We start from the raw sequence: 26841 nt of genomic DNA, 5'->3' as shown, positions 1-26841 counted from the left end.
TGGCATGTTCAAGTTACCTGGCAGATGGCCAGGGCCTGCTGTGATTTTGAGGACTGCTTAGAGGGCTCTTGACTATCTGGCCACCTCCACCAGGGAGCCTTCCTGACATCACCCTACCCAGTAATGGGCTCTCCTCCCCAGCTCTTTGCCTCCTTGCAGCCTGGGCTCCATTCTGCGTTGCTACATGTCCCTCTCCTTGCGTTGGCTCGAACTCAGGGAGGCAGAGGAAGCAAGTATAGATGGAGCCTTCTGGAGTCAGGGTGGGGTGAAGCAGGAGCCTCGGAGGGAGGTGACCTGTGGTCGGCCCACGCTTTGATATGCTCATTGGTACCCCTGTCAGGTTGGCCTTGACTGGTCCCCCAACCCCAACAAAGCTACAGCCACCCACAGGAGAATGGAAGCAAAACTTTATTCCTCTTGGCTGGAGAAGAGAAGTAGTGGGTGGTTGTGTACAGGACCCCCATCCCTCACCCCTCCCAGAACCAAAGAAGACAAGCAGCGCCACCAAATGGCTCCCTCTGCCCAAGTGAAAGCCGAGAGGTCAGCGGCTGGCTGGGGAGGCAGGTGAGCGCAGCACGGCACAGGGCAGGGGCGGCTGCAGTGACAGGCGGGCGGCCAAGGTGGCCCAGGGGCCAGGGCTTAGGGGAGGAGGGCGGGGCTGCTTGGATAGTGGGGCAGGCTTGGGGGCTGCCGGCTGGCACTGACCCCAGACTCAGGGCACCACAACGCGGTAGGGGCTGCCTGGGATGTGCTCGTCGCCCCACTTGACCACCAGTGTGTACTCCCCCTTGTCCTTGAGCAGGTAGGACACGCTGTAGAGCCGGCTGCCCACGTGCTTCACCAGGATCTCCTCGCAGGGGGTCCTTGGGCCATGAACCCCCACCAGCAGCATGTTGTTGCCTGAGGCAAGAGGGGTCCTCAGTCACAGGTCCCAGCCCCCTTCCTCCCGCTGGTGTCCTTTCCTCTCCTGTCCCTAGCCAGTTCTGGGGTGACAGTTCTCTCTTGCTAAAGAGCTGCCAGCACCTCCCCAACCCAGGCCGGCTTAGCAGATTCCAGTTCCTCCCTGGCCTTTGTTTGAGGGTCCCGGAGGTGGCTCTAGAAGTGACAGCCATACCCCAAAGGTGGTCCCCCCTCTCTCAGATACTGGCCGTCCTGTGATTTCTGGCCTCATTTTGGTGGGAAGGTGGGCCGGGGGCCCGAGTTTGCCTACCTGCTTTGCTGCAGTCTACCGTGAAGCTGCTCTTCTGGCCTATGTAGGCCTTGCTCAGTCCCAGGCCCTTGGCCACCACCTTGGCAGCGTCAGCAGGCCCAGGACCCGGAGCCCCATGCTGGGGGGCGCAGGTGGCCTTGGTCAGAGAGTCTACAAATACTGATGATGTCTCGTGGAGGCTGTGGTTGCTGACGAGACGGGGGCCTGCAGGGCAGAGTGGGTGGGGCTAAGAGGTGGCCATGGTGCCAGGCATTGGGCAGGTACCAACAGCTTGGCCCCAGGCTTACCTGTGACTTTGGCCTTGAAGGGGCTGCCCCCAATGTGATAGGGGCCACCATACTTGATGGAGATGAGGTAGCTGCCAGGTGCCATGGGGGTATAGGTGACACGGTAGCCCTCAGGGCACTCCTGGCAATCCATCTTCACCTTGGAGGGGCCATCAATGGTCACCGACAGGGCACCAGCTCCTGCATTGCTCGTGTTCACGATGAACTCAGCTGGGCTCCCTGGGAGCACAGGAGGTCAGGCAGAGCCAGACTGGTCTGCCTCCCTGTCCTCAGCCACCCAGCACAGGCTTGTCACCTCCAGATGCCTCCCGTTGTCACCAAGAGCTTGGAGGCAGGGGTCTAACAGCTGCATGCACACCTGCAGCCGCACCCACAGACTTACCTGTGACACCGCCTTCCAGGCCTGCTCCGTAAGCAGACACCAAGCCTGGGTCCCCTCCATGACCGGGCTCCCCAACTCGGATCTTGAAGGGGCTTCCAGGGATGTGGGTGCCATTGAACTTGACGTCAATCAGGTAAACGCCATTCTCCCGAGGGATGAAGCGCACAGCATATTTATCTGAGGAGCAGGGAGCCATGCTGTGGGCCTGGGGCTCCTCCTCAAACCAGCAAATGGTGTCTGAGGAATAGCCTCAACCCTGGCCCTACCCGTTTTGCTGGTCCATCAGTGTGAGCCCAGCCATGCTGGGCACCTGCACCCTGCAGCAGACCTCCCGAGGGCCGAAGCTTTAGACACTCAAGCTGCCCACTGCCAGGGTGCATTGGGACAGAAATCTTTTACAAGCCAAACCCAGGCCTCGCTGCCTCCTAAGAAAGGTTACCGTGAACAACATATCCCCTGCATGTTAACGGGCTCAGAGACAGGCAGGAACTTGCTTCAGGTCACGCAGCTGGGAAGGGCAGGACTAGGCTGTGAAATGAAGCCCACTGGGCTCCTCTTACCCCCAAGGTTGCCCCAGGCCTGTGCACAAGTACCATGGCCATGGCTAAAGGGCCGAGCAGCACTGAGGCTGGACTTTGAGTCTTTGCCTGTGGCAACAGCATGGTACTTCAGGGTAGAAGGCCTTCCTAACAGCCATGGGCGGCGAGCCACATTCCCAATGGCTTGGGTCACCAATTGGGAAAGGGTTGCTTGGCTTAGGGGGGCCAGGAGATGGGGCCCCGTCTTGGCTGCTTACAGAAGCGGTACCTTCCTTTTGTACTCTCAGCCTGCTTCCAGCCAGCAGGGCAGGGCGGCCGGGCGGGGACAGGGCCTCACCTTGGTCAATTTCTGTGACATAGCACTCCTCCAGGGCTCCTGAGGGGCTGTGCACCTTGGCATCGATCGCCCCCTTGGCCCCATTCAGGCTGACTGCAAAAGAGGCTGGCTGGTTGACCTTTAGCCCTGACTCCTGGAAGCACAGCAGACATGGTTAGATGGGGGGCTTGGGCCAGGGCAAGGGCAAGGGAGAAAGGAAAGGCCCCAGGAGCAGGAGGCCCGCGGGTTGCACTTACCCATCTGGCGTCCAACTTGGTTTAAAGAGGGAGAGCCACTGATTTGCAAGGGGCAGCAAGCCACAGGCACACATCCCCACGCCTGCCCCCACACTCTGCCATCACACACACCCAGGTGGCAGGAAGGGAGGGCGGCCCCACCCTGTGGGCAGCACCCAGCCTTGGCAGGCTGTCCCTCTTTAAACCACAGCCCTGGTGCTCAAGGGGCACAGGCTTCTGTTCAAAGCCTTTAGACCTGAGACACGAGAAAAACTCCACGTGGTGGGCAGGATATTTCCTGCCGACCCCAAGCGTGGGCTGCACCCGGCCAGAGCAGAGGCCTGGAACCCAGAGCTGGGCCAGGGGGTCACTGGACACAGGGCCGAGGCCTGCTCTCTGCGGTAGCTCTGGTCTGTCCGGGCCCAGGAGCCGCAGGTGGGCGGTTTCTCTCAGTGCCTCACCTGAAGGCTAGAAACAGTGAGGCGGCGGGCATCGCCAGACGGAGAAGCCACAGGCACCACGAAGGGGCTGTCGGGAATGTGTTCCTCGTTGAACTTGACTGAGACTTCGTAGTCACCTGGGCAGGGAAAGAGCGTAAGACCGGTTCATCAGCCTTTGGGCCTCCCGCCTCCCACGAACAGCCTGGGTGGCCCTGGGACCTGAAAGTGAAGAGTGAGTGCCACGCAGGGTCATTTGTGCAATCCCTGGGTCCAATACCCACACTCAGGCCCCACCTCCTCCAACCCCAGCCGGGTTCCCAGTACCTGGCTCCTGGACCACATAAGCCACACCACAGGAGCCGTCCTTGCGGTCCTCGAAAGAGATCTCAGCCTTGCTGGGGCCCTCGACAGCAATGGCCAGGCCTCCGGCACCAGCTTCCCGGGTCCAGATACTGAATTCGGCTGTGGGAGAACAGTGTGTCCTCACTGAAGGCTGCTCCACCAGCCTTGGCCCCCTCCAGGCATAGCCAAGGTAGACATGTCTGCCAGCTCCTTCCTCCACCCCCAACCCCACCCCGGCCAACACAGGAGAGCGAGCGCTCAGCGTGTGAGCAGGCCTACCTGGCACTCCAGCTTCAGCCCTCTCCAGGCCAGGGCCCCCAGCTCGGACCTTGTGGGCTCCCCCTTCCCCTAGGGGCCCCACGGTGAACTGGAAGGGGCTCCCAGGCACGTGCTGGCCCTTGTACTTGACGCTGACTGTGTGTGTGCCCATCTCAGCAGGAACAAAGCGGATACAGTAGGTGTGGTTCTCCCCTTCCACGATCTCGGCCTCATGGCTCTTGCCCGATGGGCTGGTCACCTGGGCTGTCATATCCTGGATGCTAATTTCTGCAGGGTGGGGATGGGCTAGTGAGCAGCAGCCCTGGGCTCCACCCCTCCTCTTGGGGCTGCTTGAGCCCCAGGACCCCTCCCCAGGCTCCCCACAGCCCCTACCAGGGATCTTTAGGCTGAGATCACAATGACTGCCAACGTTGGCCACTGAAGGAGCCCGACGCCTGCGGGTGATGCTCTCTTTCACCCGGCCCTCGCCTGTCACTTTCACAGAGAAGGGGCTGCCTGCAGGAAGAAAGCACGGCCCACGCCCCTCCGGTCACATACCGCATGTGGGCCCTGGTGTAGTGACGGGGGCTGCCGAGGCACTGCTGCACTCACCAGGCACGTGCTGGTCGGCAAACTTGATGTTGATGATGTAGTTGCCAGGCTCTGTGGGGCAGTAGGTGACCCTGCACGTCCCGTCCTCCAGGTCCTCTGTGTTGATGTCCACCTTGCTGGGGCCCTCAATGGACAGGCTGAGCCCACCATAGCCTGGGGAATGGATACCCCTGAGCTTCGGTGCTATGCAGAGTGTTCCCACCCCAGCTGGTGGGCAGCCACTGCCTACCTGCATCTCGGGTATCAATGATAAACTCTGCAGGCTCAAAGGTGTGGCCTTCGTGAAGGCCCTGGCCAGAGACCCGAACGCGACTGGCATCCCCGATTTCCGACTGGCTGATCACCACCGGGATGGGGCTGCTGGCCACGTGCTGGCCGTTTTTCTTCACGTGCACCAGGTGCTCCCCTGTCTCCTTGGGCACGAATGAAATCCCTGGACACAGGGCAGGGCTGTCAGTCAGGGAAGGCGTGGGTTCCCACAGACTGCTGCCTTTCTGAAACCCCTGGACTCTTCGGCCACTTACCCACGTGGCCATTACGCAGCCGCTTCAGCAAACAGGGCTCCTCCCGGCCTGAGGGCGGGACCACAGTGGCTGTCAGCAGGCTGAGATCCGTCTCTGAGATGTTGATGGGGATGTCGGCGGCAGAGCCCACCTTTAGGTGGGACATACGCATGGAGTCGTCACCTGGTGGGGGCAGGCCAGCCATCACTGTGTGTCCAGCCATGGGAGACCATGCCCATCCTGCCACCCGTTTGTCACTGCTCCCAGTGCCACCCACCTGTGACCCGGGCCGTGAAGGGGCTGCCTGGGATGTGCTGTTCATTGTACTTGACTAGGATGCTGTAGTCACCCGGCAACACAGGCAGGTAGGAGACGCTGCATGTCCCATCCTGGTTGTCAGTGCAGCTGATTTCTGCTTTGGACGGGCCCTCGATGGCCAGAGACAGGCCCCCTGGAGAGAGCCGTGGGTGAGCATGGGAACTATGCTGGGGACACTCCAGTTGGCCTACACTGAGGAGCCCCAATGGCCAGGGCAGCAGGGCAGGGAGCCCCATTCAGGAGTATCTCCTGAGTCCAGTCCTTAGCCCGGTGAGGGCATCCCGGGCACAGAGCAGGTCAAGACCGGAGGTATTGCTCACCCTCTCCTGCATCCTTGGTGTTGACGGTGAAAGTGGCAGGCTTGTTCACTACTCCGTGGGTGAGGCCAGGTCCATAGGCAGTGACATGGCCGCAGTTGACATAATCCACATAGAACTGCAAGGGGCTTCCTGAGGCAGGAAGAAGGGCCTTGTGGAATGGCAGCCTCATGTGTCCCCCAGTCCCATCTCTCTGTGAGGTGGTGGCAGTGGATTGGGCAGAGGCAGGGCAGGCCCACCTGGGATGTGCATGTTGTCATAGCGGATGTCCATCTCGTGCAGGCCAGCCTCACTGGGTGCATACCGTACGGTCACGGTGCCATCTTTGTTGTCAGTGATGGCAGGCTGTGCCACCTTGCCTGAGGGCATCCGAACCTCCCCTGTGGGGCAGTGGGGCTGAGGTCAGGGCAGCTCATTGGCACAATCTGGCCTCCTTGGCTCCCGAGCTCCTTCCTAGTCCCCACTCACCTGTGATCTCGCCCTTCTTGATGGTGAAGGGGATGACAAGGTCAAAGGGCCTCAGGCTGGTCATATCCAGCCCATTGACACCCACCAGGGGCCTCTCTGGGGCCTGCAGTGGAGACACAGGGCATGGGTGAGGGGCAGTGGGAGGATCTGGGGGTCCCTCCTCACACACAGTAAAATAGGGCCTCACAGAACACCCAGCTGGCTAGCCCCAGTGTCCCTAGCTGGCCAGGCGTACCCAAGTCTGCTGACCGCCCTGGGCGTAGGTATACTGTGGGGCCAGCTGCTGAGACCGTAGCGGGGGCTGCACCGAGGGCTGGTCCCCAGCCAGAGCCTGCAGGGCAAAGCAGAGAGCTGCTGGAGAGTCTGTTGTCACAGAGGGGCCCCAGGGGAACAGGCCAGGACCTGCCAGACGCCCCTGCTGACCTACCCCCCACCCCTCCTCACCGTCACTTGGAAGGGGCTGTTGGGCACGTGCTCGCCACCAAAGCGCACACAGATAATGTATTTGCCCGGCTGGGGGGCCGTGTAGAAGATGTCAAAAGTGCCGTCCTCATTCTCCACCACGTCCACATCTACCTCTGAGCCATCAGGTGTGCACACGGTGCATGTCACTTTGCCTTTGCCTGCTGCCTTAGTGTCCACGGTGATCACCGTCTCCTCCCCAATCTGGATGGTGGGGCCGATGCCAGCACCTGGTGGGGCAGGGTGGGTCCCCAAAGGGGGGCCAGTGTGTGAGCTTGGGCTCAGGTTGTTCCCGTCCGCCTGCCGCCCACACAGGCCTCTCATTGCCACCACCAAGCACAGCCAGGCCGCCCGGCCTCTTGCCCCTCCAAGCTGGGATGGCGAGTGGTTTCTCAGAAGGCAGGAAGGGTTCTCCTGACCACCTCAAGTGCCCGTGTGGGAGGGGCCCGACGGTAGCACCCAGGTGCCTGGGAGGAAAAGGAAGGGCCCACTCCAGCCTAAGTGTTGACAGCCACTCCCTTGCCTACTCAGCCTCATCCAGCACCACGGCCCACACTGCTGAACGTCAGCATCTGGCTGGGTACACGGCTGCCTGCACCCCTGTGGCCTGGCCCCGGCCCCCATTGCTGTGTGTGGACGCGGTGAGGCAGAGTCCTGCTGCAGCGTGGGGGGACGTGACACTTGCCTCCCCACCCCCCAGGCCTGATGGTGAAACCGGAGTTTCCTGACAACTGAGAAGGCTCGCGGTGAAAAGCAGCCCGGTGCAGGCAGGAGTGGGAACGGGGAAGCGGAAGGCAGTGGGGTTAGCACCCGAGTAGCGCAGTGCAGCAGGCTTGGCAGAGCGGGGACAGCACCCAGGGAGACAGGGAACAGGAGGCCCAAGCTACAGCCACCACTGCTGGGTTGCGAGGGCAGAGCAGCTGAGCAGGCTCCAGGGCCCCAGAGTGCCCGAGGAAAGGGGAGAGACAGTGACGTTATGATCTGGAGCTCCGCCGTGGAGGCTTGGGGGGCTGTGGGCTGTGAGGCCTGGCAGTGACAGTGTCCCCTGCAGCCTGGCCTCCTGCCAGGGAAGCAGCCAGGAACACGAAACCCACTTGAAGGCCAAGCTCGAGGGGCTCTGCCACCAAGTCCCGCTATCGGCCGAGGGCTCCTGCTGCACTAGGCTCCATGCTGGCCTGCCGCGGCCAGGCAGCTCTCCCGAGCTCCAGACCTGGCTGCCTGCTGCCCACGCTGCCCTGGGAGGCTTCATTCATGCCCACCCCATGACATCTAGTTAGTGTCTTGGACCCCAACCTCACAGGTACCCAACTCTCCCCACTTTCCCTGCCCAGCTCCAGGCTGGCCATCCGCAGGTCTGAGCCACTCCATCCTCAAAGTATGCCTCCTAATTTGGCTCTCACTGAAGCCCCCTGGCCACCAAGCTTGCCGGAGAGCAACTTCAGCACCCCCCCTCCCTGTCTCCATTCTGCAAACAATAGCCAGGGAAATGAGGTTACTGAGTCTTGCTCCCACCCCCAAAGCCCCCAAGGCCCTGCAATCAGCACTCCCCAGCCTCCCCAGCCCTGCACACACACGCCTGTCACATCAGATCCTACCTACGGCCTGTTCTATAAAGCCATCTCGCTCCTGCCGCAAAACTCTAGCCACCCTCTAACCCTTTCCTTAGCCACCTTGCCCAAATGCCAGGCCTGTAGCCTCTCATCAGCATTCCCGGGTGTCCCTGGCTGGGGCAGGTGACCCTCCATGCCTGTTGGGGAATGTCTGAATAACGTCACTGCTGGGGGATGGGGGAAGGGGGAAGGAGGGAGACGGGTCACAATGCACTTTGGGGCTCTGAGGCTGGGCCGGGCCCCGCCATGCTGGCCGCCCAAGCAGTCGATACTGGCGCTACTGTACTACCAGCCAGCCCCACCCGCTCATGCACCTCCCCCAGCCCGGGACGCAGAGGCCCCTGGAAGGTGGGGATGGGGGTCTGTGGATCTGGCCAGGGCTGGGGCTCCCACTGAGTCAGGGAGACCCCTTGTTCCCTCAGCCCACACAGGAACCCTTGTGCTTCCCTGGGTGCCAAGATCCCGAGACCCCAAAGTCCCCAGTGGGGTGCCTCTCAGGATGCACCTTACCCCAAAGCTCTCAGCTGCAACCCGAGTTCTCAGATGGGGAAATAAAGGCCCAGAGAGGGGGAGAGCCGGAGCGGTCATGCTCAGCTCCGGAAGCCTCCCTGGGCCCTCGCCCTCCAGCCCACAGCCTCATCTTCTGCGCCCCCCCCCAACTCTGTCCCTGCCTAGAGCTGCAGCTGGAACTGTCCTGGGAATCGGCTCCAAGAGGAAAGGAAGTTGCCCCTCTGGACAAGAGGGGCATTGGGAGTGGCCCCAGCAAGCAGCTTACCTAGCCCGTGACCTCCGATTGACACTGAGGTGAGAAGGCAGAGAGCAAGGAGAAAGGTCAGGTGAGTCACTCAAGGGGGCAGCCCCCACTCCCACACGCCGCCCCAAGCAGCGAGCCCTTGCACACAGGCACAACCCAAGCCCCGTGCCGAGCGCCGCAGCGGCCAACGGCAGGCTGGCTCACCTGTGACTGTGCACTTGCTGGCGTCCCCGGTGGGCACAGCACGCACGCGGTACGGGGAGAAGGGGATCTCGTCACCACCATACTTGATGAGGATGGTGTAGCGACCCGTCACATCTGGCACGTAGGCCACTGTATACGTGCCGTCATGGTTGTCTTGGATGTGTGTCTTCTTCGGCTTGCCTTCCGGATCCTGTGTGGCAGAGGCAGGGGAGGCAGTTGGCTCAAGACCAAGTAGCCCCAGGCCTGCCTCAGGCGCTCCTGGAAAGCGCCCAGCGTGGCTGCTACAGGGACAGCCTCTGGGCCTCAGGCCTCTCAACTGCTATGGCCCAAAGGGCTGCCTGCACCTGGCAGAGTCCAGAATGGAGACTAAAACATCCCACACTCCCCACATGACAATAGGCACAGCCAGGGAGCTTGGCACCCATCCTCAGCCCCAGGGCCTGTCCAGCACTAGGAGGAGCTCACCTGGGTGTTCTCAAGTTTTTATCCTATACCTGCCCCATGAGAATATTACAGGTGGGGAAACTGAGGCACAAAAGGCTTTGGTGACATGCTCAAAGTTAACAGCAAGTGCATGTCTGGGGAAGCCTGTGCCTGTCACCACTATCCTAAGGTAGTCACAACCTTAGCGAACCAAAGACAGGGGCCCTGTCCTTCCCTGCCCTCCTTGGTGCGGCTCCCCAGGGATATCAGACACTGGCCACCACAGCCCACACTCCAGCCTCCCAGGCCCAGGCCCCCTTGCCTCCCCTGCTTGTTCCTGGGGCTCACCGTGATCTGGACAGCCAGCAGGCCCTCCCCAGCATCCTTTGCATCGATGGTGAACTCCACGGGCAGGCTGGCGGGCACGCCAGTGGTGTTGAGTCCGGGGCCACTGGCCTTCACCTTGCTGGCATCATGAGTAGGCAGCACCTTGACCTTGAAGGGGCTGTGGGTATGGGTGTTGTGATGAGCAGTCAGACAGGTTCTCAACATCCAGCCTGGGCTACTCCCCACAGGCAGCAGGCCCTGCCTCTTACCTCCGGGGCACCTCTTCATCTCCATACAGCACTGAGATGCTGTAGGGCCCTTCTCGGCTGGGCACATAATTGACGGTCTGGGTGCCATCAGCGTTGTCCACCACGTCCACTGGCTCCACCAGGCCTGGCCCCAGCCCCAGGGACAGAGCCTCAGCTAGTCTCCTAGGCCTCCATTCCTATCCCACCACACTGGACTGCCAGGACCCAGCCCCAGGCCTAGACCTCGCTTTATCCTCATCCGCCCGACCCTGGGAATAGCCTTGACCCCTCTGACACAAAAGACACCCATCTGGGTGCCAGCTGGGAACCTTGCCCGCCTGCCTTCCTGCCACATCTGCTCAGTGACCAAGTCCCATCTGCTCTACCTCCTCTAAGTCCCCTCGTGGATGCACTGTCATCTGAGGCTCTTCCGAAAACACCTATACACTTGCACCACTTCTGCACTCTGGGCCTCCCGACCCCCGGCTCCAGGCATGCAAACACTCACCTTTGGGCCCTTGCACTTTGACCTGCAGTGGGGCCACACCAGCCTTGCTTGTGTCCACCTGGAAGGACTGAGGAAGGTTGGCACGAACCATGCCTGGGCTCAGGCCGGGCCCAGAGCACTTGACCTTGGACGCATCTGTCACATCATGCACAGGGACCTTGAAAGGACTGCCTGAGGGTTGGGGCAAAGGTATGGCAGCTGTATGAGACAGGGTGGGGAGGAGCAGACAGTCCCGGCCCTGCCCTGGCTGCCACCTCCTCACCTGGCACTTGATGGCCACCATAGGTGACATTGAGGCTGTAGGTGCCAGCCTCATAAGGAATGTACTCAACTGAGCAGCTGCCATCCTTGTTATCCATGCAGGACATCTTGGCCTCGGAGGGGCCCTCTACAGCCAGGCCCAGGCCGCCCGTGCCAGCTCCCCTGGTCCAAACAGACAGCCGGTCATTCCTGGGGTTCCCAGGCCTACTGGCCACCCAGGCTCCTGGGGGCTCCCTCACCTGGTCTCCACAGTGAACTTGTTGGGCTTGTTGGTGGTGCCACTTTGGATGCCTGGCCCATGGACACGCACCCGGGAGGGGTCACAGCCCTCAGTCACGGGCACCTGGAAGGGGCTGCTGGGCACGGGGCTGCCGTCGTAGGTCACGTCCACCGAGTGCAGTCCTGGAGGAGTGCAGGCCGGGTCACGAGGAGCCCGGGCCACCCCACCCACCACCGTCCACCAGCCTGTGGGAGCCCCAGCACGCACCCTCCTCGTAAGGCGTGTACTCCACTTTGTACGTGCCGTCGCCTCGGTCCTGAACGTAGGTCTCTGTCAGGTTGCCTGAGGGGTTGGCCACACGGGCCTTGACGTGCGGCCCTCCGGTCTGTGTCAGAGCCCGGGCGTCCACACTGAACTCAGTGGTGGCCTCACGGAAGACACCTGCAAAGGGACAGAGAGGAGGCTTGGGGCTCTGGGGTTCTGGTCCCTGTGTCCCCGCTGCCACATACCCCACGGCAGGGCAACTCACCCTGGCCCTCAATCCCAGGCCCGTAACACTGGACGCCGGAAGTGTCCACTGCGGGCTCCACCTGCAGCTTGCTGGGGAAGTTGGGCACAGGCTGGCCGCCGTACTTGATGGTGACAGTGTAGGCCCCGGGGCAGAGAGGAATGTATGTGATGGTGTGCGTGCCGTCGCCGTGGTCCTGGATGTACACCTCGGCTGGCAGCCCCGCCTCTGAGCAGATCTCAATGGTCAGCTCTGCACTGCCTGCGCTCGAGCAGTCTACTTGGAATTGGCCCACTTCCCCAGCGGTGGCCCGCTCCAGCCCAGGGCCTGAGCACTTGACTTTGGATGCGTCAAAGCAGGGAACCACATGGGCCTTGAATGGGGAGCCAGGGATGTGGGTGTCAGCGAAGAGGATGTTGATGTTGTAGTCCCCGGGCTCGGTGGGCACGTAGGACACGGAACATGTGCCGTCCCCGTTGTCCAAGCACTCGAGCTGTGCCTCGCAGGGGCCCTCCACTGTCAAGCCCAGGCCACCTGTGCCGGCGCCCTTGGTGTCAATGGTGAAGCGGGCGGGGGAGCCTGCACTGCCTCCCTGCAGCCCCGGCCCAAACGCCTTCACCTGAGGGAAGAAGGGGTCAGGAGCCAAGGCCATGCTATGCCCCTGACCCCAGACCTCCTGCCTGACTCTCCACCTGCCTCCCCTTGCCCTGGCTTCCTGCCCTCACCAAACAGGGATGCTGGCGGGCCCAGGCTGCCTGCCAGATGGGCCATCCATCAGTCATAAGGACAAAAAGGAGGGACGGGCACGGTGGCTCACACTTATAACCCCAGCCCTTTGGGAGGCCAAGGCAGGTGGATCACCTGAGATCAGCAGTTTGAGAACAGCCTGGCCAACATGGTGAAATCTCGTCTCTACTAAAAATGCAAAAATTAGCCAGGCGTGGTGGCGGGCACCTGTAATCCCAGCTACTTGGGAGGCTGAGGCAGGAGTATCGCTTAAAGCCGGGAGGCAGAAGGTGCAGTGAGCCGAGATCGCGCCAGTGCACTTCAGCCTGGGCGACAGAGTGAGACTCTTTCTCAAAAAAAAAAAAAAGAAAAGAAAAAAAAATGCTTTAACCCTGATGACTTTTTGTGGGTTTCTATTTCCCTCCTCCCCTTTACTCTCACTTAAACGGGGTCAAGGTTAACAGTCTGTCTCAGAAAAAAAAAAAAAAAAAGGAGGATTGAGGGCAGGTCTGGAGAAGATGGGGTGCCCTCTGGGCCCTCAGAGAACACAGTAGGTTCTCTACCCTTAGGGCCTCCCATACCCCAGTTACCTTGCTAGGCTTGGTAGGGGCCACAGCTTCCACAGGAAAGGGGCTGCCAGGCACAGGCACGCCGTCATAGGTCACCTCCACCTCATAGGGCCCTTCCTCACGAGGCACGAAGCGCACCACACTGTTGTCAGCTCCTAGGCCTGGCTCCACCTTGCAGGGCACTGCTGCACCTGAGGGGCCCATAATCTTGGATGCCACTTTGCCTTGACCACCAGCACCCTTTGATTTGACTGTGAACTCCTGGTCTTTGCCAACGTCCACCTCTGTAGAAACGATGAAGGGAAGGAGAGAGACATGACACCCAGCTCAGTCAATCCCTGGGATGACACTCGGGCTGGGGGTGCCTATGTGACAAGGCCTTTGCAACAAGGGCCCCAACTACTTACTCTCTCCCAGGCCAGACACCTTGATCTTGCTGAGGTCCAGGCTTGGAGATACTGCCACCGAGAAAGGGCTCTTAGGGATGGGATCCCCTCCATAAGTGACATTGACGCCTACTGGACCCTAGGAAGGGTGCAGAAGGGAAGGGGGCATTTAGAGACACTAGAATTGCTCCCCAACCCCCTCCTGGGCCTCCATGCCTGCCCTTTCCCAGGTAAGGAATGAGGGTGGGCAGTAAGTCCCTCGGAGCTGTGTGAGGAGGCTGGGAACTCGGTCACCGTAGTGGAGGGCGCAGCTACCTGCTGCACAGGCGTGTACTTGACTGTGTAGGTGTTGTCATGGTGGTCGATGATGTCCACGTCTCGCACTGCATCCCCCTTGGTGAGTCCTGAGAACTGGACGTCCAGCTTGCCTTTGCCAGCGGCTTTCGCATTGACTGTGAAGTGGGTGGGCTTGCCAAGCTCGACACCTGAGGAACACATAGGGACCGTGTAGGGGCACCCTGCCCTAAGCCCTCCTACCCTTGATGCCCCACAACCTGCCATGGGGTACCTGTACTCACCAGTGCGACTGAGGCCAGGGCCCTCAGCCTTCACCTTACTGGCGTCATGAGAGGGCTCCACCTTGACTCGGATGGGGCTGGTGGGCGTGGCCTGCAAGCAGTGGGAGGAGAAGGCCTTAGAGGAGGGCAGACATTATCTGCAATGACATCTTAGCGGTCAGGAGCACAGCACTCACCTGGTCAGCAAAGAGGACCATAATGGTGTAGCTGCCAGCCCCCCGGGGTGTGTACTTGACCGTGAAGGTGTCATTGTCGTTGCGGATGATGTCGAAGTCGATGTCAGCTTCAGCGGGACCTACCACTCCAGGGGCACACTTGATACCGATGCTGACATCCCCTGTGGCGGGGAGAGGAACGGAGGCTGAGACCTTGCAGGGACATCCCAGCCACCTGCCCTCCCACCTACAGCCAGGCCTTACCCTGGCCAGCCTCGGCGCAGTCCACAGTGAAGTAGGTGGGCTCGTGGGCCTTGAGCCCTGTCTTGGCCACTCCGGGGCCATATACTTTGACCTTGTTGGGGTGGCTGCCAGCTCCCACATTCACCTGTAGGGCACAGGGGCAAGGGTAAGGGCATGAGCAGCCTGGAGGAGACTCAGAGGCTCCCTCGGCTACACTGGCAGGCACACAGAATGGCCCAACTGCCTTGGGAAGAGCCTGGCAGTTCCTCAGTTGACCACAGAGGGACTGGGTGATGCTCCAGGTCACTCCGAGGCAACTACCCAAGAGAAATGAAAGCAAACGTCCATGCAAACACCTGGACCCACTGTTAACAGCACTGTTTATGATCACCAAAGGCAAGCCCATCCTCGATATCTGTTAGCAAGTGAACAGACAAATGGAATGTGGTCTGGCCACACGATGGAGTATTATGCAGCCATAAAAGGGAATGAAGCGGCCAGGCATGGTGGCTCACGCCTGTAATCCCAGCACTTTGGAAGGCCAAGGTGGGTGGACCACCTGGGGTCAGGGGCGCGAGACCAGTCTGACCAACAAGGAGAAACCCTGTCTCTACTAAAAATACAAAATTAGCTGGGCATAGTGGCGCATGCCCAGCTACTCAGGACGCTGAGGCAGGAGAATTGTTTGAACCTGGCAGGCGGAGGTTGCAATGAGCTGAGATCACGCCACTGCACTCCAGCCTGGGCAACAAAAGCAAAACTCCGGCTCAAAAAAAAAAAAAAAAGAAAAAAAAAAAGGCTGGGCACAGTGGCTCACGCCTGTAATCCTAGCACTTCAGGAGGCTGAGGCGGGTGGATCACAAGGTCAGGAGATCGACACCATCCTGGCTAACACGGTGAAACCCAGTCTCTACTAAGAATACAAAAAAATAGCTGGGTGGGTGGCAGGTGCCTGTAGTCCCAGCTACTCGGGAGGGTGAGGCAAGAGAATGGTATGAACCTGGGAGAAAGAGCTTGCAGTGAGCCAAGATCGTGCCACTGCACTCCAGCCTGGAAAACAGAACAAGACTCTGTTTCAAAAAAAAAAAGAATAAAAATTTTAAAAATAAATAAATAAGATCATAATAAAGGAACGAAACACCAAGACATGCTAAACGTGAATGAACACACAGTAAACTTCGTGGTGAGCGAAAGAAGCCAGACACAAAAAGCCACATGTGGCACGCGGTTCCGTGTATAGAACATGTCTAGGACAGGCAAAGCCACAGCAGAAAACAGGAGCTGTGGGACAGAGGAGTCAGGATGGCGTGGAGTTTCTTTCTGGGATGATGTGAATATGCTCCACCCACTTGACATGGATGAATTGTGTGCTATGTGAATGCTGTCGAGAGGGACTAAAGGCTGCTGGAGGTTGACTCACCCTGAAGGGGCTGTTGGGGATGCTGACGCCTCCCCAGGACACCATGGCTGTGTGCTTCACTGGCTTCCTGGGCACGTAGGAACAGCTGTAAGTGCCGTTGCCATTGTCCTTGACCAATGCCTCCACAGGGCAGCCTTCATTGTCCTGTCAGGCAGGTAGGAGCAGGTGGCCTGCTGGTCAGTGCCCAGGCCTGGGTACCCACACCTGCCCTGCCCCCAACACCCATGGGCACTCTACCTGGACTTGGACCCGGAGTGGGGCCTTGCCACCGTGCTTGGCATCCACTGTGAACTCTGCTGGCTTGTTGACGGCCACACCTGTCTTCTCCAATCCAGGCCCACGTGCCTTCACCTAGTGGGAGACCACCCAGCTGTCAGGGGACCAGGTCTAGGCTGCCTGAGCCACAACCCAGGCAGGGTGGCGAGGGACACAGTGCCAGGAATACTGCTGGGGATACCAGCCCAGGACCCGGGCCCACCCCCACTGGACCCCAAGCAGGAGCAGCAGGATGAGACTTAGGCCATCGCTGCCTGCTCTTTACCCTGTCTGGGTGGAAGTCCTGGGGCGCATCACGGATGTCAGCCATGAAGGGGCTGAGGCGGATGTCCTCACTGTTGCACAGCACGTGAACGGCATACTCGCCAGCCTCCTGCGGCCAGTAGCGCACATCACAGGAGCCATCACCCTTGTCGTCACATTCGATCTTGGCCTGTGATGGACCTTCCACCGAGAAGCCTGACAACAGCCAACAGTCCCCTCAGTGCCCTGGAGCCTCAGGGTGGGTTGTCCTTGCCATCGTCTGTCCCCAGGTGCCCATGGTGCAGCCCCCAACTTACCCAGGGTGCCCACGTCGTCCCCAATAGCCTCCACCACAAAGTCTGCTGACTTGCCAACGACGCCGCCCTCCAGCCCAGGGCCCCATGCCCGCACCTTCTGATTGCCACACTCGGTGCCCACCTTCACCTCGAAGGGACTGCGAATGGGAGAGCCACACAGGAACACCAAGAATCACTACATGAGCCAGCCTGGGCCCCACTGTGGCGGCCAGGCAGGAAGAGCCCGTGTGGCCCCTCATCATCAGGTGGGGAGGCAGGAGGAAGAGGCAGAATGTGCAGAGCTGGGAGAGGGATGCCTGGGGGCCTCACCTGCGCCCAATGTTCTGACCGCCCCACGTGATGGTGACGATATAGGTCCCAGGGACCGTGGGGTAATACTCGAAGCCATACACACCATCCCCCAGGTCCTTCTGCTTCACGCGCTCCTCTCCCTCTGCGAAGACAAGGAGGGCCTCAGGCCTGCCCAGCAGTGAACCTGGGGGCTGCCGCCACCCACCCTGGCCTGGCTCCAGGCCAACTTACTGGGGCCCTTCACGGTGACCTTCAGTTCCCCACTGCCAGCGCCCTTTGTGTACACCTTGAAGTCGGCTGTCTCCTTCACCCGCACACCCTTGGGCTGGAGGCCCCGGCCGACTGCCCGGCAGGCACTTGGGTTACAGGCTGTAGGCAGAGGGGCCAGCTGAGCACCAGCAGCTCGGCTGGGTGACCCCTCCCTTGCCTCCTGCAGGGCGGGGCTGTCAGGACTGGAGGGTCCCTCAGAGTTTGGTTGGAGGGGGACATGCAAGAAAGAACTGGAAGGAACCGTGACCCCAGTAACTGTGGCCTGGGCCAGGACATGGCAGGCCTCCTCCCACCTGCTACACACCAGCCCAGAGCCCCCCGCCCTCCCTTCCAAGAAGAAGACAGATCCAAGTACCGTTGACCCCGTGGGCAGAGCAGAGAGCAGCAGGTTTCTAGACAGCTGGAGCGAGCTCTTCCAAAGGTGAAAGCGTGAGGAGAGAGATGGAGAGGGGCGAGGAGAGGAGAGGAGGAAGGGCCCCAGCAGGGGAGGAAAGACAGCAGGTGCCCAGACAGTGGAAGCTCAAAGAGTAGGCGCCCTGGGGTGGGCTGCAGCGGGACTGGACCAGGGGGCTCCCCCTCCTGTGGGAGGCCCAGACTGCAGTGCCACAGCAGAGGGCGGTCAGGGCCGGGCCTACCTTGGCCAACAGTGACAGTGTAGGGGCTGCGAGGGATGGGCACGCCGGCAAACGTGACGTGCACGGTGTGGACACCCTCCGTGGTGGGCTGGTAGGTGCAGCGGTATGTGCTGTCGCCCCGGGCCTCCAGCTGAGGCTCTACCGTGCCCTTCTGTCCCGCGGGGTCCTGGATCACAACCTCAACCTCGCCCGTGCCAGCTCCTGCCACAAGGCACCTGCTTAGCTCCCCGGCCCCAGTGTGCCTCTCCCCACAGACCAGCCGGGCCTCGGCAGCCTCCCCTTACCTGCTGTAAAGATCTCAAAGTAGGTGGTCTTGTTGGCGATGTTGCCACTGGGCTCCAGGCCGGGGCCTTGGGCTGTCACTTTGCTGGCGTCACCCTGTGACTTATCCACATACACCTCGAAGGGGCTCTTGGCGATGTGCTGGCCAGCAAATAGCACAGTGACCTGTCCCCAGAAGGGTGGGCCGTGAGGGTAGGCTAGGGACCTCCAGCCACCGCCTGAGGTCACAAGCCTCCCCACTGGCCAAGGGCTCACCTTATGAGTCCCCGTCACCTCGGGGACGTACCAGACGGAAAAGGTGCGGTTCTTGTCATTATTGGCAGTCACTTTTGCCTGCAGTGGGAAGGAGCCTGTGAGCCTTCGCTAAGAGCAGCCCCACTGAAAGGGAGTGCTGCGGGGTCTCCGCTGCCAGCAGCTAGCCCTACCTCCTCCTGGTGTCCAGCCGGGTCCTCCACGTACACCAGCACCTCTCCCTGGCCGGCACTTCTGGTCTCCACAGTGAACTCCGCCCGCTTCTTCACCATGTTGCCTGTGGGCTCGATGCCTGGCAGGGGAGGGCGAGCCAACCACAGGCCAGTTGTTAGGGCCACAGCCTCACCCCTCCACCCCTCAGCCCTGGATGCTAAGGGAGGCGGGCAAGAGCACCGGTGGCATGCCAGCCCCCAGGCCTCTGCAGGCTCAACGCCCCTCCCTGCTGGCCCCTAAGTCAGGCACATTCCAAACTGGGCAAGTTCATTCAGTGTGAGCTGCGGCACAAAGCCTGGCCTCGGGACCCAGCTGTGCTCTTGCCGCTGGGACAGGCCTGTGCCTGTTTTCTGGAACATTCATTCTCACCGCACTGGGCCCTCGTTCCTGTGTGAGCTGTGACTGGGTTTTAGGTCCCTGTTACTGAGTTCTGGTTCATCTCCATTTATAACAAAGACCACTGGGTGCTACCTCCCCGAGGACCTCACGCTGCAGGTTTCTGTGACTGGAGGAACGTGTTGGCATTCTCTTGCCTACTCAGTGGAGTGTTGTCACTAGTCCCGACCCACTCCTGTCTGACTTTTGGGTGGCCTGATCACCTAGCCACCATGTAACCCAAGACCCCTCGGGACCTCCACGTTTGGATGGGACACTGTCTTATGGGTAAGACATTGGCACATGGGTGCACCCCTGGCTGGGCTCCCTCACCTGGCCCGTAGGCACGGGCTTTCTTCGGGTTCAGTTTGGGCCGCAAGGGTGCCCCTGGCTTCAGCTTGGCCTTGGGGAACTGGGACAGGTAGGTCATGACAGAATGCTCATCCACGTTGGGGTCCACAATCTCCTCGGGGGTGATCACCTGTCACGGGCAGAAAACAGGAGCCATCGGGCCTCCGAGTCTCTCCCAACTGCCGATCCGGTCCCCTACAGCCGCAGACGGGCCGGGCAGGTGTACCTGGGGGATGCCCAGCCAGTCATCCGCCTGCTGCATGGCCTCTCGTGCATTGTTCACAGGCTTGCTGGCATCCCAAGAATCCCAGTCAGGACACAGGCCTATGGCACAAGGAAGGCTGTGAATCCGGGGGCTACAGAACCCCCTCAAGGGCCACCCATGGGCAACCCCAGCCCAGTCTCTCCTGCCTCTGTGCCCCCTCACCCGGGGCACAGCTGTCGACCAGGGCACCCAGGGCCCGGCCGCTCTGCCAGTCCCGGCTGAAGTTGGTGATGGGCAGCTGTGGCAGCTTGTTCTGGATCCAGCCCAGGAGCCTCTGCTTGGGGGTCTGCTTCTTGGCCTCCTCATCCTCCTCCTCATCCCACATGGGCATGGAGATGGAGTAGTGCAGGATCAGGGTCCAGATGAGGCCCAGGATCAGCTTCAGGTTCCCGTCCACGATGGCCTTGCTGTCTGTGAGTAGAAGAGTGGCTACACTGGGCACACAGCTGTGCGGGAGGGGCCGCTCCCAGGCTTTGGGGTCATGGTCTGGTAGCACGGGATAGGGGGGGCCAAGGAGGAGGGAGACACCCCGTCTTGACCAGTGGTAGGAAGTGGATGAGGCCCTCTCTGCCCAGCATCCCAGGGGGTGTTCAGAAGTAAAGGAGACTTTGGGGTGAGGGGAGATACCCACAGACATGCGATGATAGCAGGGTATGATTACTGCCAGAAGCCCTGGGCCCAGAGGAAGGGCAGAGGGCAGACCCAGCCCACAGATGGTCAGCTCTGGAGAACAGCTGGACAGTGTCCACAGCTGCCAGAGCAGGGGTCTGCCACCCGCCTCAGGGGCCTATGGGGAACCAGGAGGAGGAGATTGGCTCCAGCTGGCCCAGAAGCCAGGGCCCATGACCTGGAGTGGGGCTGGGGCTGAGGAAGAGGAAGACGGGTGGCCCTGGGTGGTTGGGAAATACAACTGTTGTTCCAGGGTGGGTGGGGTGAGGCAGGGGAAGTGGGGGAGTTGGGCAAACACCCTTTGGGTAAAGGAGTGTGACCCCCACCACCACCTCCACTTCCTCTACCACCTCGAAGACCCAAGCCTGGAGCTGGGAGGCCACAGGCCCGGCCAGGGGAGAGGCCCAGAGTCCAAAGGAACCAGCAGTTGGGCCACATGGCCCTGACTCACTGGGGCCCATCGGGAGATGCCGGACTGGCAGCAGGAGACACTGTGGGAACCCCCTTGCCACCCACTGCCTGACCCACTTGCCACCTAACGGGCCTGGGCCTCGGCAGGCTCGCCACAGGGGAAGTGGTTAGGGCGGGTCCCCGACACCCCCCATTGCCATGGCAACCCTGCTGTGCTCTGGGCCCCACCCAAAGCTACTTCTGGGTTTCAGGCTCAAGGCAGGATGGTCTGGGCTTTCTAAGCTCATCTTCAGAAGCGCTGTCAGCCTCTCCCATCATCAGACAAAATACTTCTCTGGTGATTCAACTAGGGGGTGGGTCTATGAGGAGGGGCTGGGCCGTCCACGGCAGCTGCTTCCCAGCCCAGCAGGCAGCACCTGGAGGGCCAGGTGGGCCGCTCAAAGTAGAGTGGCCTCCCCAGTTCCCAGATTGGTCCTGGCCCCACGAGGCTGCCTTTCACTCTCCCTAAATGGCAGCGGGGAGAGGGGCTCAGAGAGGACTGAGGGTGCAAGGCCAGGGAACAAGGCCAGCCAGGGCTTCCCATCAGGCCCCCACCCCAATCCATCCTGAGACCCCTTAACGACCCCCACACGGGGAGCAACCAGGCCCACCAGGTCCATGTTAGGCCAACCTACTCCGTCCCCATCCCCCTCCCAAAAGAGAGTGTGAAGGACCAGGGCCCAGGGCTGGGAGACTGCCTGGCTGGATGGCCCCGCCCCATCCCACCCCCTTTCCCCAGCCCCCGGGCCAGCCAGCCCCTCCCTCCCCTAATCACTGCTGCTTTCCAACATTTTTTTGCCTTATATGGCAAAGCTCTGGGAACTAGGCCTGCTCCAGCCAGCTCACAAGGAGGAGGGGAGCTGGGAGGAGGGAGGAGACCCCCCCCAAAGAGCTGGGGTGTGGCCCGCCTCCCCACATCCGGTCGCCCCCCCCCCCCACACCATCCAGGACTCTGAAATGACTCAGCTTGGCTAGACTGAGGCTGGGACTTGGGGGGGTGGGCCTGCCCCTCGCCTCAACTGGCATTCCAAAGAAAGAACTTCAATTCTTGGGATCTGCCCTCTGAGTGGCTGGGGGAACCCAAGTCTTGGTCCCTCACTTTCTTGGGTTCAGCAAGGGCCATTCCAGAGCTGCAGGGATAACTGGAAGGCCTCTCAGTTCTGAAGAAGAGAATCATCCCTCTCCTCTCCCTGTTCAACGTCACCCCCAAGTCACCCGTTCTGGTGCCTGCCCTTCCAAGCAGCCCCTATCTTGAGAAAGAACTGGGATGCTGCAGCAGGCCTGGTCAATGCCAGCCTCTCCAGTCCAGTGACACAGACACTGGGCTGGCACAGTGCACGCCGGAGCATCTACCAACCAACTCCTGCGTGCTATACGCAGAAAAGCAAGGCCAACATGGAAGCAAGAATTTGGCCCAAGACGAACAGAAACGTTGGCGTCCAAGTAGTCTACAAGCCAGGTCCCTCAGTCAACCACGCCCAACTCCGGGTACAGTTTTGCTAACTACGCTTCTTTCTGGCCCCCAGGTTCCCTGTGTGTGTGGGGGAGGTAGATCTAAACTGGTGGTTGGAGCCATCTCCGATGGGCGACGCATTCTCCAGGGACAGAAAGAGCCCAGAGTCCTAGACAATGGGACGCACGAGCTCCAACCCACACTTTAGAAACAAGGGGAGTCTGAAGCCAGAGGGCCCTCTCTAAACAGCTGTGGGGGGAGAGCCTGGGCCTCCTCCTCCTCGAGGATGGGGCGCAGGGCCAGAGCCTGCCCAGTGCCCGACCCCCCAGGCCCACTCCCACCGCGAGCACATCTGCGGGGGCGCGGCCTGCTGAGGATGTGAGTTCAGCCTGGGCGCCGGCCAGCCGGGGCGCGGCGGGCGGGGGCGCGTAGCGGTTCGCACGCCCGGCCGGCCAGCCCGCCAGCCCGCGCGCGCCTTTGTTCTCCAGGCCCGCGTGGAGCAGAGCAGCCGGGGGCCTCGGGAGCTGCGCCGCAGCCCGGAAGGAGGTGGTTTGGAGGGGTCCGCCCGGGGGGATGGAAGGACGCACGGAATTCCCGCCCCCTCCTGCCCGCCCGCCCGCCCGGCGCTTCGGGGCGTCCCTCACCGATGGACACCAGTTTGATGCTCTCGCGGTCCAGGAACTCAAGCGCCACCGACACATTCTCAAGCTGCATTTGGCGGAAAGTGGGCCGCTGGTTGTGCTTGCGGTGCATCTTCTTCTGGCTGAGCACCTCCAGCAGCGCGATGAGCCGCAGCCCGTCGCTCAGGTCCGTCTGCAGGTTGGCGATGCGCTTGCTCACGCACTTCAGGTGCTCGTTGCACCAGCGCGTGAAAGTGTTCTGCTGGATCTTCTTCCACGGCGCGTCCTCCGCGAGGTCCTTCTCGGTGGCCGGCATCTCCGCGTCCCGCGTGTCAGCGCCACCACCCGGAGCCGCGCCTGCTGCGCTCTGGCCCGCCCGAGAGTGGGAGCTACTCATTTTGAGGCGCGAGAAGCCGGGGGGGCGGTGCTGCAGCCTCGGCGAGGGGACGGCCCTTTAATTAAAGTCGCAGGCACCTCGGCGCGCGGGAGGCGAGGAAGGAAGCAGAGGTTGCGCTGCGGAGAGAGCGAGCCCTTTAAATGCGGGCGGAGGGCGGGGCCAGGGGGCGGGCCTCCTGCGGGGAGGGGCCGTGGGGTGGGGCTTCGGGGGCGCGACTGCCCCACCCCGCCCCGCCCCGCCCGTTGGAATGCCCCCACTAGGCCCCGGGCTTTGGCTGATCAGACGCGAAACCCGGGCTCCGGGGTGGGTCGCTGGGCCCTGGAGTGGGCAAGGATGCTCCCAGCCCCGCGGCCTCGCGTTGGCGCTGCAGGAAACGCGCCCCAGAGCGAGGAAAGGCTGAGCAGTATCTGGCGCGGGACTGCTTGGCCTGCAGCCGGCGCGCCTTACAAGGGACTTTCCTTCCCCAGGGCTCCTGCGAGGGGTGGGGTGGTTCTCGTCCCTAAGTCACTTGGGCTCTGCCCCGTCCCTGCACAACCCTACCCTCCCACCGTCATCCCCCTTCCCCGGGCCCCCAGGGCCTAGGGTTCCCCGGCGGCATCCCGGTCCGCCGCCCCGGCAGCGGCGGGAAGGGGCCAACCCTAAGAGCGAACCCGTGGAGAGCGGCGGCCCCGGACCAGGCACTGCCGAGGGCCCTTTGTGTGCGCATCACCTGGGAAGCGGCTGCAGGGCAAGGCCTGCGCCTACGCGGTCCCCGCAGACCCCCTGCCACGGGCCCGCCTTCCCAGTCTGTAGGGCCCTCGCCTGCGCACCTGTGCCCGCTGCTTCCCACCGCCTCCCTCTCTGCTTCCCTCCACCCCGGAGGATATGGGGCACTGGGCCAGGAGGCCGCCGACACTCCAGGAGCAAGCAACCTTTGAAGGGGTCCGGGCGTGCCAACGGGCACGCCAGTGGGCGCGGGCAGAGGGTGCCGTGCGATGTGTGCAGAGACGTGTGCCCGCCTAATCATTCATGCCAGTTCACCCGGGGCACTGGGGGGAGTTGAAGCCGGGGTCCTCTCCTGTCGGAAAGGCCCCTGAGCCCAGCATGGCCAGCCAGGGGACAAACGGGAGTGGCATTCCAGACCCAGAGGAGCCTGCTCAGCGGTTCCCATAAGACTTGTCAGACTCTGAACACCTGGGTCTGGGTGGGCTTCGGGTGTGGTGGCAGGTGCAGAGGAGGCCTGAGGACAAGGATCAGGGGCCTGGGGGGTTGTGTCCTCAGAGCAGTGGGGGCTATTCACTCAAAATTTTCTGGTAGATAACTCTGGAGATGGTGCAGCGGCTGCTGTGCTGAGATGTAGACTGGGACCAGGGAACTGTTGGGGATGCTCACTGCTACTATCTTCAGCCAGAAGCCAGCCTGCCTATGGCTTCCTCCCCAGCATGCACTCCCTCTCTCAGTCCTCGGTACCTCCCCTCTCCGGAATGTTTCCTCCTCTGAGTGTTTTTTTCTAGGAAGGCAGGTATCTGTCCCTCCTGCTCAATTCTAGTAATAATTAATTTATCTGCTAAAGACCAGTGAGAGGAGGAGGCTCCGGCTTGGCCAGCACGTCATGCCCAAATATGGTTGACTCTCCTGTAGCCCTAGTTGTCTACATGACATGTGGTCGGGCTGTGTGTGATCCACCCAGCACATTCACTTCGGGGCTGCCTGTGGCCCCACTGGTTTTTCCCACTAGTGGTGGTGTTAGGGGGTGCAAATGGCATTTTCCAGTACTGAGGCCAACCCCTGTATATTGTCCCCTCTCCTGACGACTTTGAGACACACCTGCACCAAGTGCACCTGGGCGTCTGGGAGCTGGGGTGGAGGTGGGAGGGAGGACTGGAAAGGGGGGACCCATACAGATCCCTCCCTGCCAGGCCCCATTCAAGACAGGTTTGAAGTTGTCCTTCTGGTCCCCCTGCCCCACTGGAAAGCAAGTTCCCAGGCACGGAATTCCATCAAGAATTTACTCTCCACTAAGGGCCATTGAGTTGGGTTGTCTGGGTTCATTCCTTAATCTTCAGAGCTCAGGGAAACTGAGTCAGAGTGACCAGTAGTCAATTCCAGCAGAAAGGGTGTCAGGAGATGGGTGCCCTGTCTTCCAGCCCTAGCTTTTCCCTATTTAGAGGAAACAAGGAATGGGCGTGTAGAGGCTTCTTGTCCCTAGAACATAGTATCACCGCCAGATGTCGCCCGATCCCAGAGCCCCCAGATCGGGCAGTCCTGGGAAGCCAAAATCCAGCTCTTTCATATTTTCCCTTATTTGGAGTAGATTCTTGGATGTTAGACACACCCCGCCCACCACACCACCCCTGGCCCTCAGACCCCAGGCCAGACCCTCCCACTGGGAGGTATAGCCCAAGCCCAGGGGCTGTTCAGCTGGGATCCCTAAGGAGCCATTTCCAGGCCTGTGTAGCCAGGGGGCGCAGGAGGGAAGGAAGCAGCAGATTGGCAAGGTGAGAAGAGACCTGTGCTGGCAAGTCCAGGTGCGGCAGGTGAGGCTGCCCATTCCCAAGCTCCCACCTCGGCAGTGTACTCAGAGCACTTACAAATGGGTCTGCCAGTGGACTTTAACCTACTTTGCCTGGCCCCAGGTGGCATGGGAATCTGGGGACATTGTTGGTCACATCCTGGCTGGCAGTGCGCATCCAGCTCAGAGCCAATCTGGGATATGGCCCAGGGCCCGACCAAGGAACCTAGCCTGGCCTCAACCTCACCATGGCCGCCATGGAGTACAGCAGCCCAAGAACCAGCTCCCCTTTGCCCAAAGCAGCTGGTGTCCCGTGGACTCGAGCCAGAAAAGGACACGCTGTCCCCCTCCCAGTGGGCACACTGACTGAGAAGTGTCCTTCCAGGTGGCCACTCACCCTGAGTCCACACAAGTTCCTGGTGTCAGGGCCCTTCTCTCTCAGGCATGCAGTCTGTTCATGGGCACCCACGCAGGCACCAGTTTCCTGGCAAGTGCCCAGACACCCTCTTTCTCTAGGGGACCCCCCCCATGGCCTCAGGCTCCCACATTCGTGGGCACAGACACGGCTCGTGGGTCAACTAGGGAAGACATTCTCTGGACACTCACTCCCAGATGTCAGGGGCGCCTCCATCGGCTCACGCATCCCAGCTGAACCTGGCCCGGACCTGGGCGCGAGCTGGCGCCTGCGTTCTCGGGCCTCTGTGCCCGCCTTCTCCAACCCCGCCCCCGGCCGACAAGGAGCGCGGCGACCCTACGGCGCAAGGCGCGAAGCCGGGCCGCGGAGACCTCACCTGCTGTCCCTGAGAGCGACCGGTGGCCGGTGACCGCGGGGTGGCGCCCGGATCGCCTTCGCGCCCGCGCCGGGCGCCTCGGGGTTCTGTCGGCGTCCGCTGCGCGCGACGCGCCTCCACGCGAATGGGCCGCCGCCGCCCGCCTTCTTGTTGGCCGCACCCCCGCCCCGCGCCCGCCCCGCGCCCGGCCCGGCCTGGCGAGAAAGCCTTAATTGGTAAAATTGCCCAGGAGCCCGGGATGGGTGCGTGGGGGGCGGGGTGCGGGGGCGCGCCATGAGCTCCAGCGACCCGCCGCCAGGCGACGCCGCCCCCCGAGATGAGCTCACCGCCGGCGAGGGCCGCCAGGCCCTGGGGGAGGGAGGACTTCGGC

At 61.5% G+C, this 26841-nt stretch overlaps 1 protein-coding gene across 6 annotated transcripts; it reads right to left on the bottom strand.

Annotated features, from left to right (window-relative positions):
• Positions 1 to 390: 390 nt before the first annotated feature.
• FLNA (filamin A) lies at positions 391 to 26592 on the bottom strand. Of its 6 annotated transcripts, XM_025371722.1 has the most exons (48): positions 26472 to 26592; positions 22817 to 23305; positions 19763 to 20011; positions 19562 to 19659; positions 19318 to 19465; positions 18570 to 18688; positions 18400 to 18477; positions 18147 to 18309; positions 17863 to 18063; positions 17189 to 17326; positions 16976 to 17099; positions 16667 to 16803; positions 16372 to 16565; positions 16068 to 16181; positions 15831 to 15974; positions 14432 to 14555; positions 14189 to 14349; positions 14013 to 14103; positions 13750 to 13919; positions 13456 to 13573; positions 13070 to 13332; positions 11775 to 12372; positions 11513 to 11686; positions 11265 to 11427; positions 11027 to 11187; positions 10765 to 10935; positions 10278 to 10401; positions 10030 to 10186; positions 9259 to 9448; positions 9076 to 9099; positions 6673 to 6920; positions 6464 to 6559; positions 6229 to 6331; positions 6000 to 6140; positions 5764 to 5892; positions 5403 to 5576; positions 5147 to 5308; positions 4852 to 5055; positions 4623 to 4775; positions 4404 to 4526; positions 4032 to 4298; positions 3735 to 3872; positions 3432 to 3547; positions 2756 to 2888; positions 1880 to 2056; positions 1498 to 1716; positions 1211 to 1414; positions 392 to 900 (listed from the first exon to the last, which is right to left on the bottom strand). In XM_025371722.1, the coding sequence occupies exons 2-48, from the start codon at positions 23187 to 23189 to the stop codon at positions 713 to 715; spliced, it is 7944 nt and encodes a 2647-aa protein (XP_025227507.1). In that variant the 5' UTR covers positions 23190 to 23305; positions 26472 to 26592; the 3' UTR covers positions 392 to 712. The 6 variants fall into 6 exon arrangements, 5 of the variants coding, with proteins under 5 accessions (XP_025227508.1, XP_025227504.1, XP_025227506.1 ...); XM_025371723.1 differs by lacking the exon at positions 9076 to 9099 and having other exon boundaries at positions 391 to 900; XM_025371719.1 differs by having other exon boundaries at positions 391 to 900; positions 4032 to 4526; positions 26472 to 26578.
• Between the last annotated feature and the right edge of the window lie 249 nt (positions 26593 to 26841).

Source organism: Theropithecus gelada, chromosome X (genome assembly GCF_003255815.1).
Source record: "Theropithecus gelada isolate Dixy chromosome X, Tgel_1.0, whole genome shotgun sequence".
NCBI classification, from domain to species: Eukaryota; Metazoa; Chordata; class Mammalia; order Primates; family Cercopithecidae; genus Theropithecus; species Theropithecus gelada.
Note: the sequence above shows the minus strand (reverse complement) of the source record. Positions and strands in the feature narration are given on the sequence as shown.

Bases quoted from the DNA above. Each gene is read 5' to 3' on its own strand.
- FLNA (XM_025371719.1), bottom strand. From the start codon at position 23,189: ATGAGTAGCTCCCACTCTCGGGCGGGCCAGAGCGCAGCAGGCGCGGCT. The intron at 16,804-16,975 runs GTGAGGCCCCCA...TCCCATTCGCAG, and splicing joins GGTCAGAACATTGGGCGCAG to TCCCTTCGAGGTGAAGGTGG. The intron at 5,893-5,999 runs GTGGGCCTGCCC...TTCCTGCCTCAG, and splicing joins TGACAACATGCACATCCCAG to GAAGCCCCTTGCAGTTCTAT.